We start from the raw sequence: 17,244 nt of genomic DNA, 5'->3' as shown, positions 1-17,244 counted from the left end.
TAATTTTCTGCAATACAGGTACAATAAAATAACAATAATTCACTAAGGTCGCCAGTTTATCCCCTGGTTGTTTTGAAAAAATAACAAAAAGTAAATAAAAAATGACCAAAGAACTGCTTGTGCAATGATATATGCAGACAGTGTATGCTGTCGGCATTTATCAATGTGCGGTGGACATGATACGCTACACCGTATCATATCCGCTCGCACTTTAGTAAATTGGCCCCATAGTTTCTATTACACTTAGCCACTTGGTAAAGAAAACCTTAATTTTTTTTTCTGAATCTGTCACTACATTATATTGTTCCAAAGTCATCTGCTTTATCATTCCTTTACAGAATTCTGCAATGGTAGGCGCATGAGCTGATTTCCAGTTGTTTAAGATTAAGTTGCGGCCTTGTAATATCGCAGCATTAATAAGCTTAGTATTTAATTTAGCTCCTGGGGAATTATATAGAAAGAAATATGTAAATTTTCTATCTTAAAATTAGATTTTAACACTTTCCCCAACCAGTAGTTGATTTTCTGCCAAAATTGTGATATTTTAGGGCACAACCAGAAGCAATGCATAATATCTGCAATTATCTCCCTATATTTATAGCAAAATATATTATCCTTTTTGTACTATTTAGCAAGTTTCATGAGAGTATAGTATAGTTTATTTATGTTTTAAAGTGTGACTCCCTCCATGTTATTATATGTGTGGTTTTAATAATAGTATTTAAACTGTATTTTACATCTTCTTGGGTAAGTGCAGGGGATACTTTATTCCATTTATTGACTAATAGTTGTATATGTCTATCCCCCTTGTATTCAAGAGCTATGCTGTAAATCCTCAAGATGGAATGTTTCCCTTTAGCATATGACCCAATAGCCTGTTCTTCAGCCGCCGCTTGGATCAAGACTTCAGCCGGAGGATGGACGTCACTCTTCAGCCCCCGCATGGGCTTGGATCAAGACTTCGGACCCTCTTCTGGACCGATCGGTGAACCCGGTGAGGTGAAGACAAGGTAGGGAGATCTTCAGGGGCTTAGTGTTAGGTTTATTTAAGGGGGGTTTGGGTTAGATTAGGGGTATGTGGGTGGTGGGTTGTAATGTTGGTGGGGGGTATTGTATGTTTTTTTTTACAGGCAAAAGAGCTGAATTCTTTGGGGCATGCCCCGCAAAGGGCCCTTTTAAGGGCTGGTAAGGTAAAAGAGCTTTTCTATTTTAATTTTAGAATAGGGTAGGGCATTTTTTTATTCTGGGGGGCTTTGTTATTTTATTAGGGGGCTTAGAGTAGGTGTAATTAGTTTAAAATTGTTGTAATATTTTTAAATGTTTGTAAATATTTTTTTATTTTTTGTAACTTAGTTCTTTTTTATTTTTTGTACTTTAGTTAGTTTATTTAATTGTATTTATTTGTAGGTATTGTATTTAATTAATTTATTGATAGTGTAGTGTTAGGTTTAATTGTAGATAATTGTAGGTATTTTATTTAATTAATTTATTGATAGTGTAGTGTTAGGTTTAATTGTAACTTAGGTTAGGATTTATTTGACAGGTAATTTTGTAATTATTTTAACTAGGTAGCTATTAAATAGTTATTAACTATTTAATAGCTATTGTACCTGGTTAAAATAAATACAAAGTTGCCTGTAAAATAAATATTAATCCTAAAATAGCTACAATATAATTATAATTTATATTGTAGCTATATTAGGATTTATTTTACAGGTAAGTATTTAGCTTTAAATAGGAATAATTTATTTAATAAGAGTTAATTTATTTCGTTAGATTTAAATTATATTTAATTTAGGGGGGTGTTAGGGTTAAGGTTAGACTTAGCTTTAGGGGTTAATAAATGTATTAGAGTAGCAGTGAGGTCCGGTTGGCAGATTAAGGGTTAATACTTGAAGTTAGGTGTCAGGCGATGTTAGGGAGGGCAGATTAGGGGTTAATACTATTTATTATAGGGTTAGTGAGGCAGGAGTGAGGCGGATTAGGGGTTAATACATTTATTATAGTGGCGGTGAGGTCCGGTCGGCAGATTAGGGGTTAAAAATTGTAGGTAGGTGTCGGCGACATTGGGGGCGGCAGATTAGGGGTTAATAAATATAATATAGGGGTTGGCGGTGTTAGGGGTAGCAGATTAGGGGTTCATATGGATAACGTAGGTGGCGGCGATGTGCGGTCGGCAGATTAGGGGTTAAAAAATTTTAATAGAGTGGCGGCGATGTGGGGGGACCTCGGTTTAGGGGTACATAGGTAGTTTATGGGTGTTAGTGTACTTTAGAGCACAGTAGTTAAGAGCTTTATGAACCGGCGTTAGCCCAGAAAGCTCTTAACTCCTGACTTTTTTCTGAGGCTGGAGTTTTGTCGTTAGATTTCTAATGCTCACTTCAGCCACGACTCTAAATACCGGCGTTAGAAAGATCCCATTGAAAAGATAGGATACGCAAATGGCGTAGGGGGATCTGCGGTATGGAAAAGTCGTGGCTGGAAAGTGAGCGTTAGACCCTTTCCTTACTGACTCTAAATACCAGCGGTAGCCCAAAACCAGCGTTAGGAGCCTCTAACGCTGGTTTTGACGGCTAACGCCAAACTCTAAATCTAGGCGTAAATCTAGCCGATAGGTTTTATTTTACAGGTAAGTATTTAGTTTTAAACAGGACTAATTTAGGTATTAATTGTGATTTTTATTTTTAATTACTTTAAAGTTAGGGGGTGTTAGGGTTAGGTAGTGTTAGGGTTAGACTTAGGGTTAGGTTTAGGGGTTAATAACTTTAGTATAGTGGCAGCGACATTGGGGGCAGCAGATTAGGGGTTAATAAGTGTAGTTAGGTGGCGGCAATTTTGGGAGCAGCAGATTAGGGGTTAATAACAGTAATGTAGGTTGCGGCGATGTTAGGGACAGCAGATTAGGGGTTAATAAGTGTCTGTAGGTGGCGAGAACATTGGGGCAGCAGATTAGGGGTTAATAATATTTAACTAGTGTTTGCGATGCGGGAGTGCGGCGCTTTAGGGGTTAATATGTTTATTATAGTGGCGGAGATGTCCGGAGCGGCAGATTAGGGGTTAATAATTTTATTTTAGTGTTTGCAATGTGAGAGGGCCTTAGTTTAGGGGTTAATAGGTAGTTTATGGGTGTTAGTGTACTTTGTAACACTTTAGTTATGAGTTTTATGGTACAGATCTGTAACGTAAACTCATAACTACTGACTTTCAGGTGGCGGTACAGATCTTGTAGTTATAGCCTGTACCACACACTTTTTGGCCGGATAGGAAAACTCGTAATACCTGCGCTGTGGAAGTCCTATAGGAAAATGACTTTTTGAAAGCTGCGGTAGTTACGTTTCGTGACGGCAAAAACATAATTTATGCTTACCTGATAAATTTATTTCTCTTGTAGTGTATCCAGTCCACGGATCATCTATTACTTATGGGATATATTCTCCTTCCCAACAGGAAGTTGCAAGAGTCCACCCACAGCAAAGCTGCTATATAGCTCCTCCCCTAACTGCCATTACCAGTCATTCGACCGAAAACATGCAGAGAAAGGAAAACCATAGGGTGCAGTGGTGACTGTAGTTTAATGGAAAAATTAACTGCCTTAAAGTGACAGGGCGGGCCGTGGACTGGATACACTACAAGAGAAATAAATTTATCAGGTAAGCATAAATTATGTTTTCTCTTGTTAAGTGTATCCAGTCCAGGGATCATCCATTACTTATGGGATACCAATACCAAAGCTAAAGTACACGGATGATGGGAGGGACAAGGCAGGTACTTAAACGGAAGTTACCACTGCCTGTAAAAAACCCTTTCTCCCAAAAATAGCCTCCGAAGAAGCAAGGTATCAAATTTGTTAAATTTGAAAAAGTATGAAACGCAGACCAAGACTCCGTCTTGTAATCTGTTCAACAGAAGCCACATTTAAAAAAGGCCCAAGTGAAAACCACAGCTCTAGTAGAATGAGCTGTAATCCCTTCAGGAGGCTGCTGTCCAGCAGTCTCATAAGCTAAATGAATTATGCTTTTTAACCAAAAAGACAGAGAGGTTGCTGAAGTCCTTTGACCTCTCCTCTGTCCAGAATAGACAACAAACAAGGTGAATGTTTGATGAAAATCTGTAGTAGCTTGTAAGTAAAACTTTAAAACACGAACCACGTCCAAATTGTGTAATAGACGTTCCTTCTTTGAAGAAGGATTAGGATACAAGAATGGAACAACAATCTCTTGAGTGATATTCTTGTTAGATACCACCTTAGGTAAAAACCCAGGTTGGTACACAGGACTACCTTATCCGTACGGAGAACCAGATAAGGAGAATCACATTGCAACGCAGATAACTCGGAGACTCTATGAGCCGAGGAAATAGCTACCAAAAATGAACTTTCCAAGATAGAAGTTTGATATCTATGGAATGAAAAGGTTCAAATGGAACTCCTTGAAGAACCTTAAGAACCAGCTTTAAGCTCCATGGTGGAGCAACATTTTTAACCACAGGCTTGGTTCTAACCAAAGCCTGACCAAATGCCTGAACGTCTAGAATACCTGCCAGACGCTTGTGCAAAAGAATAGACAGAGTAGAAATCTGTCCTTTTAAAGAACTAGCTGACAACCCTTTTCTCAAAATCATCTTGGAGAAAAGATAATATCCTGGGAATCCAGACTTTACTCCATGAGTAACCCTTGGATTCATAACAATAAGATATTTACACCATATCTTATGTTAAATTTTCCTAGAGACAGGCTTTTATGCCTGTATTAAGGTATCAATTACTGACTCGGAGAAGCCATGCTTTGATAACATCAAGTGTTCTGTCTCCAGGCAGTCCATCTCAGATTAGTTATATTTAGATGGTTGAAAAGACCCTGAGGTAGAGGGTCCTGTCTCAGAAGCAGAGACCGTGGTGGAAAGGATGACATGTCCACCAGATCTGCATACCAGGTCCTGCGTGGCCACGCAGGCGCTGTCAAAAGCACCAAAGCACTCTCCTGCTTGATCTTGTGCAAACCCCTCCGGAGGGAATTCCCACTCCCCCGGATGAAAAGTCTGACGACTTAGAAAATCTGCCTCCCAGTTCTCAACACCTGGGATAGGGATAGCTTTTAGACAAGAGTGAGTCTCTGTCCAGTGAATTATTTTAAGACTTCTAACATTGCTAGGGAACTTCTGTTCCCCCTTGATGGTTGATGTAAGCCACAGTCGTGATATTGTCCGACTGAAATATGATGTACCTCAGAGTTGCTAACTGAGGCCAAGTCTGAAGAGCATGGAATATCGCTCCCAGTTCCAGAATATTCATTAGAAGGAGGGTCTCCTCCTGAGTCCACTATCCCTGAGCCTTCAGGGAGTTCCAGACTGTATCCCAACCTAAAAGGCTGGCATATGTTGTAACAATTGTCCCATCTGACCTGCGGAAGGTCATACCCTTGGACAGATGGACCCGAGATAGTCACCAGAGAAGAGAATCTCTGGTTTCTTGGTCCGGATTTAACAGGAGAACAAATCTGTGTAATCCCCGTTCCTCTGGCTGAGCATGCATAGTTGCAGTGGTCTGAAATGTAGGCGTGCAAACGGTACTATGTCCCTTGCCGCTACCATTAAGCCGATTACATTCATGTACTGAGCCACCAAAGGGCGCGGATGGAATGAAAAACACGGCAGAAATTTAGAAACTTTGACAACCTGGACTCCGTCAGGTAAATTTTAATTTCTACAAAATCTATCAGAATCCCTAGGAGGGAAACCCTTGATATTGGGGATAGAGAACTCTTTCCTTGTTCACTTTCCACCCATGCGATCTCAGAAATGCCAGTACTATGTCCGTATGAGACTTGGCAACTTGGATGTTTGACGCCTGTATCAGGATGTCGTCTAAATAAGGGGCCACTTCTATGCCCCGCGGTCTAAGGACCGCCAAAGTGACCCCAGAACCTCCATAAAGATTCTAGGGGCTGTAGTTAACCCAAAGGAAAGAGCTACAAACTGGTAATGCCTGTCTAGAAAGGCAAACCTGAAAAACCGATGGTGATCTTTATGCATCGTAATGTGAGGATAAGCATCCTTCAAATCCATTGTAGTCCTCTATTGACTCTCCTGGATCATAGTTAAGATGGTACGAATAGTTTCCATCTTAAATGATAGAATTCTAAAGAATTTGTTTAAGATCTTTTAGATCCAAAATAGGTCTGAAGGTTTCCTTTCCTTGGGAACCACAAACCGATTTGAGGAAAACTGTGTCCCTGTTCCTCTATTGGAACTGAATGGGTCACGTACACAATGCAAGAATGTCTCTTTCTTTATCTGGTTTGCAGATAAATGTGAAAGGCAAAAACTCCCCTTTTTTGGGGGGAAAAGCTTTGAAATCCAGAAGATATCTCTGGGGTATAATTTCCAATGCCCAGGGATCCTGGGCATCTCTTGCCCACGCCTGGGCGAAGAATGAAGTCTGCCCCCTATAGGATCCGTTACCAGATAGGGGTCCGTTCCTCATGCTGTTTTAGAGGCAGCAGCAGGCTCCTTGACCTGCTTATCTTTGTTCCAGGTCCGGTTGTCTCCAGACCGCCTTGGACTGAGCAAAAGTTCCCTCTTATTTTGCCTTAGAGGAAGTTGATGCCACACCTGCTTTGAATTTTCGAAAGGCACGAAAATTAGGCCTTTTTTGTCCCTTGATTTGGACCTGTCCTGAGGAAGGGCATGATCTTTTCCTCCAGTGATATAAGTAATAATCTCCTTCAAACTAGGCCTGAATAGGGTCTGCCCCTTGAAGGGAAGTTAAGTAGCTTATTTATTAAAGTCACGACAGCTGACCATGATATAAGCCATAGCGCTCTGCGCGCCAGTATAGTAAAAAACAGAATTCTTAGCCGTTAGTCTAGTCAAAGGAACAATGGCATCAGAAAACAAAGGAATTGGCTAGCTTAAGTGCTCTAAGCTTGTCAAATATATTCATCCAATGGAGCCTGTAAAGCCTCATCAAGAGACTCAAACCAGAACGCCGCAGCAGCAGTGACAGGAGCAATGCGTGCAAGGGGCTGCAGGATAAAACCTTGTTGAATAAACATTTTTTATCCATTGGATCTAAAAAAGCACAACAGTCCTCGCCAGAGGTAGTGGTACGCTTAGCTAGAGTAGAAACTCTTCTCTCCACCTTAGGAACTGTCTGCCATAAGTCCCGTGTGGTGGCAACTATTAGAAAACATTCTTCTAAAAAATAGGAGGGGAAGAGAACGGCACACCTGGTCTATCCCATTCCTTATGAAAAATTTTAGTAAACCTCTTTAGGTATTGGAAAAACATAAGTACACACCGGCACTGCATATTATTTATCCAGTCTACACAATTTCTCTGGCACTGCGATTGTACACATTCATTCAGAGCAGCTAAAGCCTCCCTGAGCAACAAGTGGAGGTTCTCAAGCATAAATTTTAAATGTAGAAATATCAGAATCAGGTTAAATCATCTTCCCTGAGTCACAAATATCACCCACAGACTAAGCATATTGTGAGGTAGTATCAGACATGGTTCTTAAAGCGTCTGTTTGCTCTGTATCTACCCCCAGAGCTGTTTTGCTTTCCTTTAATTTCAGGTAGTCTGACTAATACTGCTGCCAGTGTATTATACACAACCTTTGCCATGTCTTGTAAAATAAACGCTATGGGCGCCATTGATATACTTGGCGCCATTTGAGCGTGAGTCCCTGGAGCGGGAGTCAAAGGGTCTGACACGTGGGGAGAGTTAGTCGGCATAACTTCCCCCTCGACAGAATCCTCTGGTAAAATAAACGCTATGGGTGCCCTTCATGTACTTGGCGCCATTTGAGCGTAAGTCCCTAAAGCGGGAGTCAAAGGGTCTGACACGTGGGGAGAGTTAGTCGGCATAACTTCCCCCTCGACAGAATCCTCTGGTGATAATGTTTTTAAATACAAAAAATGATCTTTATTGTTTAACATGAAATCAGTACATCTGGTACACATTCTAAAATGGGGTTCCACCATGGCTTTAAACATAATAAACACAGAGCCTCCTCTATGTTAGACATGTTAGAACTAATAAAGAGACTAGTAAGCTTGGAAAACACTTTAAATCAAGTTAACAAGCAAATATAACAAACGTTACTGTGCCTTTAAGAGAAACAAATTTTGTCAAAATTTGAAAAACAGTGAAAAAAGGCAGTAAATCAAACGAAATTTTTATAGTACATGTAATAAGTTAACAGAGCATTGCACCCACTTGCAAATGGATGATTAACCCCTTAATGCAAAAAACAGATAAAAAAAAAAAAAAAACGACATTTTTTTTTAAACAGACACAACAAAACTGCCACAGCTGAGCTGTGGATTACCTTCCCTATAACTGTTTCTATGCAAAATTTAAGCCAGCCATGTGGAAAAATTAGGCCCCAATAAGTTTTATCACCAAACATATGTTAAAAAACGATTAAACATGCCAGCAAACGTTTTAAAACACATTCTTATAAGAGTATGTATGTCTATTAATAAGCCTGATTCAGTCGCTATCACTGCATTTAAGGCTTTACTTACATTACTTCGGTATCAGCAGTATTTTCTTAGTCAATTCCATTCCTTAGAAAAATATATTACTGCACATACCTTAGCATATATCTCTATCAATCAGCCTGGTACCAGTCGCTTTCACTGCATTTAAAGGCTGTACTTACATTACTTCGGTATCAGCAGTATTTTCTTAGTCAATTCCATTTCTTAGAAAAATATTTTACTGCACATACCTTATTTGCAGGAAAACCTGCACGCCATTCCCCCTCTGAAGTACCTTACTCCTCAGAATGTGTGAGAACAGCAACTGGATCTTAGTTACGTCTGCTAAGATCATAGAAAAAACGCAGGCAGATTCTTCTTCCAAATACTGCCTGAAATAAACAGCACACTCCGGTGCCATTTAAAAATAACAAACTTTTGATTGAAGAAATAAACTAAGTATAAAAAAACACAGACTCTCACGACCTCCTATCTATGTTGAGACTTGCAAGAGAATGACTGGTAATGGCAGTTAGGGGAGGAGCTATATAGCAGCTTTGCTGTGGGTGGACTCTTGCAACTTCCTGTTGGGAAGGAGAATATATCCCATAAGTAATGGATGATCCGTGGACTGGATACACTTAACAAGAGAAAAAGGTGTGCGGTACAACTGTAACTACAAGACTCGTAATACCGGTGGTAGGGAAAAAGCAGCGTTATGAGCCATAACGGTGCTTTTTCACCCATAACGCCCAACACGTAATCTAGGTGATAAATAATTACTAAAACATATAAATAATTACTAAACATATAAATAATTACTAAAACATATAAATAATTACTAAACATATAAATAATTACTACAATATATAAATAATTACTAAACATATAAATAATTACTAAACATATAAGTAATTACTAAAACACATAAATAATTACTTAAACTAAAACACAATCCTAAAAAAAGCCTGATTATGTCCCTGTACCATTCTGACCAATTGGGATATTCTGTGTTTCAGTAAACAGAAAATAAAACTGATATTCTCTTTTTCATACCTGGATCTTTTATAGAAAGTACTTTGGATTCTGGTTCATCCATAGACTCATGTTTCCATTTAACACAAATGTTAGAGGTTGGATCTATGAAGAGATTTACAGGAATTGTACAAGTACTTGTTACATTAAATGTGTGATCTGCACACTCTGATACTGATTCGGATGACAGCTCCTGTGAGTATTGGCCGCTTCTATAGAGCCATGTGATCTGGATATCTTTAGGGTATAATTTTGTCAGATTCAGAGTACAGGTCAGGCTGTTGGGGTCACAAATGTTTAATTTTAAAGGACCTGTAATATTTGGCTTAGCTGAAAGAGAATAACAATATTTTAGATTTTAAAGCATGATCATAATTCCCTCCTCAATATTTAAAACCCAATCAACAGTAAGAAAATACCAACATGTAGAAATACTAGAAAACAAATATATCACTCACACATAACTACAAGAGCTCCAGTTCCTCTTTCTATTGGTTGTTCCAGGCTGGGATGTTCCACTCTGCAGATTAATTCTGCTCCTTGGTCTGAGCTCAGTGAGGGAGTAAATAACAAACAAGCTGTACAGGTGTATGTGTTTTCCGACTGCTTCTTGTGTGTGAGATCTGACATTCTTAGGTTCTCAGAGTGAGATAACGGAAACAGCTCCTGACCTCCTCTCTCCTTCCTAAACCATCTCACAGTCAGAGCATCAGGGAAATATTTATAGATGTTGTACTGCACTGTGACCTCTCTGCCATTTATTACATGAGATATGGGGATTTCTTGTATTTCAGGTCGCCAAGGAAAGTCTAAACGATAAAAATAAAAATTAATTAGTGAAGAAATATAATAAACAATAGAAAAATAGTAACATAAGATTACTTCTTTCTTTACTGATTTCAAACATAAAAATACAACATCCATAATCCGTATAAACAACAAAAAAGAAAAAAAAAGAGACATAAATAAATTTCTTGGGTCAATATAATACTAAGCCCACATAGACAATTAAATAAGGGCACATCTATGGCCTAAGTTGCAAGAAATAAGAGATAGCCATTATAACATAATACTTTACATTACCGCCTTCAAAGGAAACAAAATGTCCTTAATTCTAATCTGGCGTAAAAGGGAATTTTATAGGCCATTTCAGTAAATAAGAAATAAAACCATTTTAGATTAATTTTCTGCAATACAGGTACAATAAAATAACAATAATTCACTAAGGTCGCCAGTTTATCCCCTGGTTGTTTTGAAAAAATAACAAAAAGTAAATAAAAAATGACCAAAGAACTGCTTGTGCAATGATATATGCAGACAGTGTATGCTGTCGGCATTTATCAATGTGCGGTGGACATGATACGCTACACCGTATCATATCCGCTCGCACTTTAGTAAATTGGCCCCATAGTTTCTATTACACTTAGCCACTTGGTAAAGAAAACCTTAATTTTTTTTTCTGAATCTGTCACTACATTATATTGTTCCAAAGTCATCTGCTTTATCATTCCTTTACAGAATTCTGCAATGGTAGGCGCATGAGCTGATTTCCAGTTGTTTAAGATTAAGTTGCGGCCTTGTAATATCGCAGCATTAATAAGCTTAGTATTTAATTTAGCTCCTGGGGAATTATATAGAAAAAAATATGTAAATTTTCTATCTTAAAATTAGATTTTAACACTTTCCCCAACCAGTAGTTGATTTTCTGCCAAAATTGTGATATTTTAGGGCACAACCAGAAGCAATGCATAATATCTGCAATTATCTCCCTATATTTATAGCAAAATATATTATCCTTTTTGTACTATTTAGCAAGTTTCATGAGAGTATAGTATAGTTTATTTATGTTTTAAAGTGTGACTCCCTCCATGTTATTATATGTGTGGTTTTAATAATAGTATTTAAACTGTATTTTACATCTTCTTGGGTAAGTGCAGGGGATACTTTATTCCATTTATTGACTAATAGTTGTATATGTCTATCCCCCTTGTATTCAAGAGCTATGCTGTAAATCCTCAAGATGGAATGTTTCCCTTTAGCATATGACCCAATAGCCTGTTCTTCAGCCGCCGCTTGGATCAAGACTTCAGCCGGAGGATGGACGTCACTCTTCAGCCCCCGCATGGGCTTGGATCAAGACTTCGGACCCTCTTCTGGACCGATCGGTGAACCCGGTGAGGTGAAGACAAGGTAGGGAGATCTTCAGGGGCTTAGTGTTAGGTTTATTTAAGGGGGGTTTGGGTTAGATTAGGGGTATGTGGGTGGTGGGTTGTAATGTTGGTGGGGGGTATTGTATGTTTTTTTTTACAGGCAAAAGAGCTGAATTCTTTGGGGCATGCCCCGCAAAGGGCCCTTTTAAGGGCTGGTAAGGTAAAAGAGCTTTTCTATTTTAATTTTAGAATAGGGTAGGGCATTTTTTTATTCTGGGGGGCTTTGTTATTTTATTAGGGGGCTTAGAGTAGGTGTAATTAGTTTAAAATTGTTGTAATATTTTTAAATGTTTGTAAATATTTTTTTATTTTTTGTAACTTAGTTCTTTTTTATTTTTTGTACTTTAGTTAGTTTATTTAATTGTATTTATTTGTAGGTATTGTATTTAATTAATTTATTGATAGTGTAGTGTTAGGTTTAATTGTAGATAATTGTAGGTATTTTATTTAATTAATTTATTGATAGTGTAGTGTTAGGTTTAATTGTAACTTAGGTTAGGATTTATTTGACAGGTAATTTTGTAATTATTTTAACTAGGTAGCTATTAAATAGTTATTAACTATTTAATAGCTATTGTACCTGGTTAAAATAAATACAAAGTTGCCTGTAAAATAAATATTAATCCTAAAATAGCTACAATATAATTATAATTTATATTGTAGCTATATTAGGATTTATTTTACAGGTAAGTATTTAGCTTTAAATAGGAATAATTTATTTAATAAGAGTTAATTTATTTCGTTAGATTTAAATTATATTTAATTTAGGGGGGTGTTAGGGTTAAGGTTAGACTTAGCTTTAGGGGTTAATAAATGTATTAGAGTAGCAGTGAGGTCCGGTTGGCAGATTAAGGGTTAATACTTGAAGTTAGGTGTCAGCGATGTTAGGGAGGGCAGATTAGGGGTTAATACTATTTATTATAGGGTTAGTGAGGCAGGAGTGAGGCGGATTAGGGGTTAATACATTTATTATAGTGGCGGTGAGGTCCGGTCGGCAGATTAGGGGTTAAAAATTGTAGGTAGGTGTCGGCGACATTGGGGGCGGCAGATTAGGGGTTAATAAATATAATATAGGGGTTGGCGGTGTTAGGGGTAGCAGATTAGGGGTTCATATGGATAACGTAGGTGGCGGCGATGTGCGGTCGGCAGATTAGGGGTTAAAAAATTTTAATAGAGTGGCGGCGATGTGGGGGGACCTCGGTTTAGGGGTACATAGGTAGTTTATGGGTGTTAGTGTACTTTAGAGCACAGTAGTTAAGAGCTTTATGAACCGGCGTTAGCCCAGAAAGCTCTTAACTCCTGACTTTTTTCTGCGGCTGGAGTTTTGTCATTAGATTTCTAATGCTCACTTCAGCCACGACTCTAAATACCGGCGTTAGAAAGATCCCATTGAAAAGATAGGATACGCAAATGGCGTAGGGGGATCTGTGGTATGGAAAAGTCGTGGCTGGAAAGTGAGCGTTAGACCCTTTCCTTACTGACTCTAAATACCAGCGGTAGCCCAAAACCAGCGTTAGGAGCCTCTAACGCTGGTTTTGACGGCTAACGCCAAACTCTAAATCTAGGCGTAAATCTAGCCGATAGGTTTTATTTTACAGGTAAGTATTTAGTTTTAAACAGGACTAATTTAGGTATTAATTGTGATTTTTATTTTTAATTACTTTAAAGTTAGGGGGTGTTAGGGTTAGGTAGTGTTAGGGTTAGACTTAGGGTTAGGTTTAGGGGTTAATAACTTTAGTATAGTAGCAGCAACATTGGGGGCAGCAGATTAGGGGTTAATAAGTGTAGTTAGGTGGCGGCAATTTTGGGAGCAGCAGATTAGGGGTTAATAACAGTAATGTAGGTTGCGGCGATGTTAGGGACAGCAGATTAGGGGTTAATAAGTGTCTGTAGGTGGCGAGAACATTGGGGCAGCAGATTAGGGGTTAATAATATTTAACTAGTGTTTGCGATGCGGGAGTGCGGCGCTTTAGGGGTTAATATGTTTATTATAGTGGCGGAGATGTCCGGAGCGGCAGATTAGGGGTTAATAATTTTATTTTAGTGTTTGCAATGTGAGAGGGCCTTAGTTTAGTGGTTAATAGGTAGTTTATGGGTGTTAGTGTACTTTGTAACACTTTAGTTATGAGTTTTATGGTACAGATCTGTAACGTAAACTCATAACTACTGACTTTCAGGTGGCGGTACAGATCTTGTAGTTATAGCCTGTACCACACACTTTTTGGCCGGATAGGAAAACTCGTAATACCTGCGCTGTGGAAGTCCTATAGGAAAATGACTTTTTGAAAGCTGCGGTAGTTACGTTTCGTGACGGCAAAAAAGGTGTGCGGTACAACTGTAACTACAAGACTCGTAATACCGGTGGTAGGGAAAAAGCAGCGTTATGAGCCATAACGGTGCTTTTTCACCCATAACGCCCAACACGTAATCTAGGTGATAAATAATTACTAAAACATATAAATAATTACTAAACATATAAATAATTACTAAAACATATAAATAATTCCTAAACATATAAATAATTACTAAAATATATAAATAATTACTAAACATATAAATAATTACTAAACATATAAGTAATTACTAAAACACATAAATAATTACTTAAACTAAAACACAATCCTAAAAAAGCCTGATTATGTCCCTGTACCATTCTGACCAATTGGGATATTCTGTGTTTCAGTAAACAGAAAATAAAACTGATATTCTCTTTTTCATACCTGGATCTTTTATAGAAAGTACTTTGGATTCTGGTTTATCCATAGACTCATGTTTCCATTTAACACAAATGTTAGAGGTTGGATCTATGAAGAGATGTACAGGAATTGTACAAGTACTTGTTACATTAAATGTGTGATCTGCACACTCTTCAGATACTGATTCTGATGACAGCTCCTGTGAGTATTGTCCGCTTCTATAGAGCCATGTGATCTGGATATCTTTAGGGTATAATTTTGTCAGATTCAGAGTACACGTCAGGCTGTTGGGGTCACAAATGTTTAATTTTAAAGGACCTGTAATATTTGGCTTAGCTGAAAGAGAATAACAATATTTTAGATTTTAAAGCATGATCATAATTCCCTCCTCAATATTTAAAACCCATTCAACAGTAAGAAAATACCAACATGTAGAAATACTAGAAAACAAATATATCACTCACACATAATTACAAGAGCTCCAGTTCCTCTTTCTATTGGTTGTTTCAGGCTGGGATGTTCCACTCTGCAGATAAATTCTGCTCCTTGGTCTGAGCTCAGTGATGGAGTAAATAACAAACAAGCTGTACAGGTGTATGTGTTATCCGACTGCTTGTTGTGTGTGAGATCTGACATTCTGAGGTTCTCAGAGTGAGATAACGGAAACAGCTCCTGACCTCCTCTCTCCTTCCTAAACCATCTCACAGTCAGAGCATCAGGGAAATATTTATAGATGTTGTACTGCACTGTGACCTCTCTGCCATTTATTACATGAGATATGGGGATTTCTTGTATTTCAGGTCGCCAAGGAAAGTCTAAATGATAAAAATAAAAATTAATTAGTGAAGAAATATAATAAACAATAGAAAAATAGTAACATAAGATTACTTCTTTCTTTACTGATTTCAAACATAAAAATACAACATCCATAATCCGTATAAACAACAAAAAAGAAAAAAAAAGAGACATAAATACATTTCTTGGGTCAATATAATACTAAGCCCACATAGACACTTAAATAAGGGCACATATATGGCCTAAGTTGCAAGAAATAAGAGATAGCCATTATAAAATAATACTTTACATTACCGCCTTCAAAGGAAACAAAATGTCCTTAATTCTAATCTGGCGTAAAAGGGAATTTTATAGGCCATATCAGTAAATAAGAAATAAAACAATTTTAGATTAATTTTCTGCAATACAGGTACAATAAAATAACAATAATTCACTACGGTCGCCAGTTTATCCCCTGGTTGTTTTGAAAAAATAACAAAAAGTAAATAAAAAATGACCAAAGAACTGCTTGTGCAATGATATATGCAGACAGTTTATGCTGTCGGCATTTATCAATGTGCGGTGGACATGATACGCTACACCGTATCATATCCGCTCGCACTTTAGTAAATTGGCCCCATAGTTTCTATTACACTTAGCCACTTGGTAAAGAAAACCTTAATTTTTTTTTCTGAATCTGTCACTACATTATATTATTCCAAAGTCATCTGCTTTATCATTCCTTTACAGAATTCTGCAGTGGTAGGCGCATGAGCTGATTTCCAGTTGTTTAAGATTAAGTTGCGGCCTTGTAATATCGCAGCATTAATAAGCTTAGTATTTAATTTAGCTCCTGGGGAATTATATAGAAAAAAATATGTAAATTTTCTATCTTAAAATTAGATTTTAACACTTTCCCAACCAGTAGTTGATTTTCTGCCAAAATTGTGATATTTTAGGGCACAAAAAGAAGCAATGCATAATATCTGCAATTATCTCCCTACATTTATAGCAAAATATATTATCCTTTTTGTACTATTTAGTGAGTTTCATGAAAGTATAGTATAGTTTATTTATGTTTTAAAGTGTGACTTCCTCCATGTTATTATATGTGTGGTTTTAATAATAGTATTTAAACTGTATTTTACCTCTTCTTGGGTAAGGGCAGGGAATACTTTATTCCATTTATTGACTAATAGTTGTATATGTCTGTCCCCCTTGTATTTAAGGGCAATGTTGTAAATCATCAAGATGGAATGTTTCCCTTTAGCATATGACCCAATAGCCTGTTCTTAGTCACCTAAATGCCAATCTAATCCATATTTACAACATTGCTCATTAAAAAGGTGTCTAACCTGAAGATAGGCATAGAAATGTAACTTAGCTATTTGGGAAATTCAGTAATAATTTATTCAAATGTTTTAATAGATATTGTTGTATTATCTTTTAATTGTATCATATTAGTAAATCCCTTGGCTTTCCAATCATAAAAAAATTATATTCTTCAGACCTGGAGGGAAATTAGGGTTACCAGTTATTGACAAAAATCATGATTCCATGCCTGTATAATATTTTTAATCACTACTATCTTTACAATTTTTCAAGGTAGCTGTATTATCGGGTAGTGTAGTAGTGCTCGTAAAGAGAACGGTGCACACAGATCTGATTCTAATTGGAAATAAGTTACATAATACCCTTCAACTATCCAATCTAGTGCAAATTTTAGTAGTGCTGCCAAATGATATATTTTCAAACTAGGTAGGGTCAGTCCACTTGATCTTGTTTTTAAGCTAAGTGTATCTGCTGAACATTGTGTTTTTTTCCCTTGTCAAATGAAAGATGAGCACATCTTGTTGAGATTACTAATATCTTTCCTTTTCAAAATCAAGGGTATGTTCTGTAAAGGAAATAGCAAAGGTGGAAAAATTATAGTTTAAATGAACATCACCCTTGTGGAATAATGAGATTGGGAGAAACCTCCCAAGTTTTGAGGCTTTCATTACATTTATCCAAGCATATTATGGCATTTACTTAAGCAAGAGA

The 17,244-nt window shown here is 37.4% G+C and overlaps 1 protein-coding gene across 6 annotated transcripts in view; it reads right to left on the bottom strand.

Annotated features, from left to right (window-relative positions):
- The window catches only part of LOC128642123 (uncharacterized), a 163,783-nt gene that overhangs the window by 93,683 nt on the left and 52,856 nt on the right, over positions 1 to 17,244 (bottom strand). For all 6 annotated transcript variants that reach the window (XM_053694795.1, XM_053694797.1, XM_053694800.1 and 3 more), the window contains 4 exons: positions 14,892 to 15,242; positions 14,452 to 14,763; positions 9,980 to 10,330; positions 9,543 to 9,851 (listed from right to left, as the gene is read on the bottom strand). In XM_053694795.1, coding sequence (XP_053550770.1) covers positions 9,543 to 9,851; positions 9,980 to 10,330; positions 14,452 to 14,763; positions 14,892 to 15,242 — 1,323 coding nt within the window. The remainder of the gene's footprint in view (positions 1 to 9,542; positions 9,852 to 9,979; positions 10,331 to 14,451; positions 14,764 to 14,891; positions 15,243 to 17,244) is intronic.

This window comes from Bombina bombina, chromosome 11 (assembly GCF_027579735.1).
Source record: "Bombina bombina isolate aBomBom1 chromosome 11, aBomBom1.pri, whole genome shotgun sequence".
NCBI lineage: Eukaryota > Metazoa > Chordata > Amphibia > Anura > Bombinatoridae > Bombina > Bombina bombina.
The sequence above is the reverse complement of the archived record's forward strand: the minus strand, read 5'-3'. Positions and strand labels throughout refer to the sequence as shown.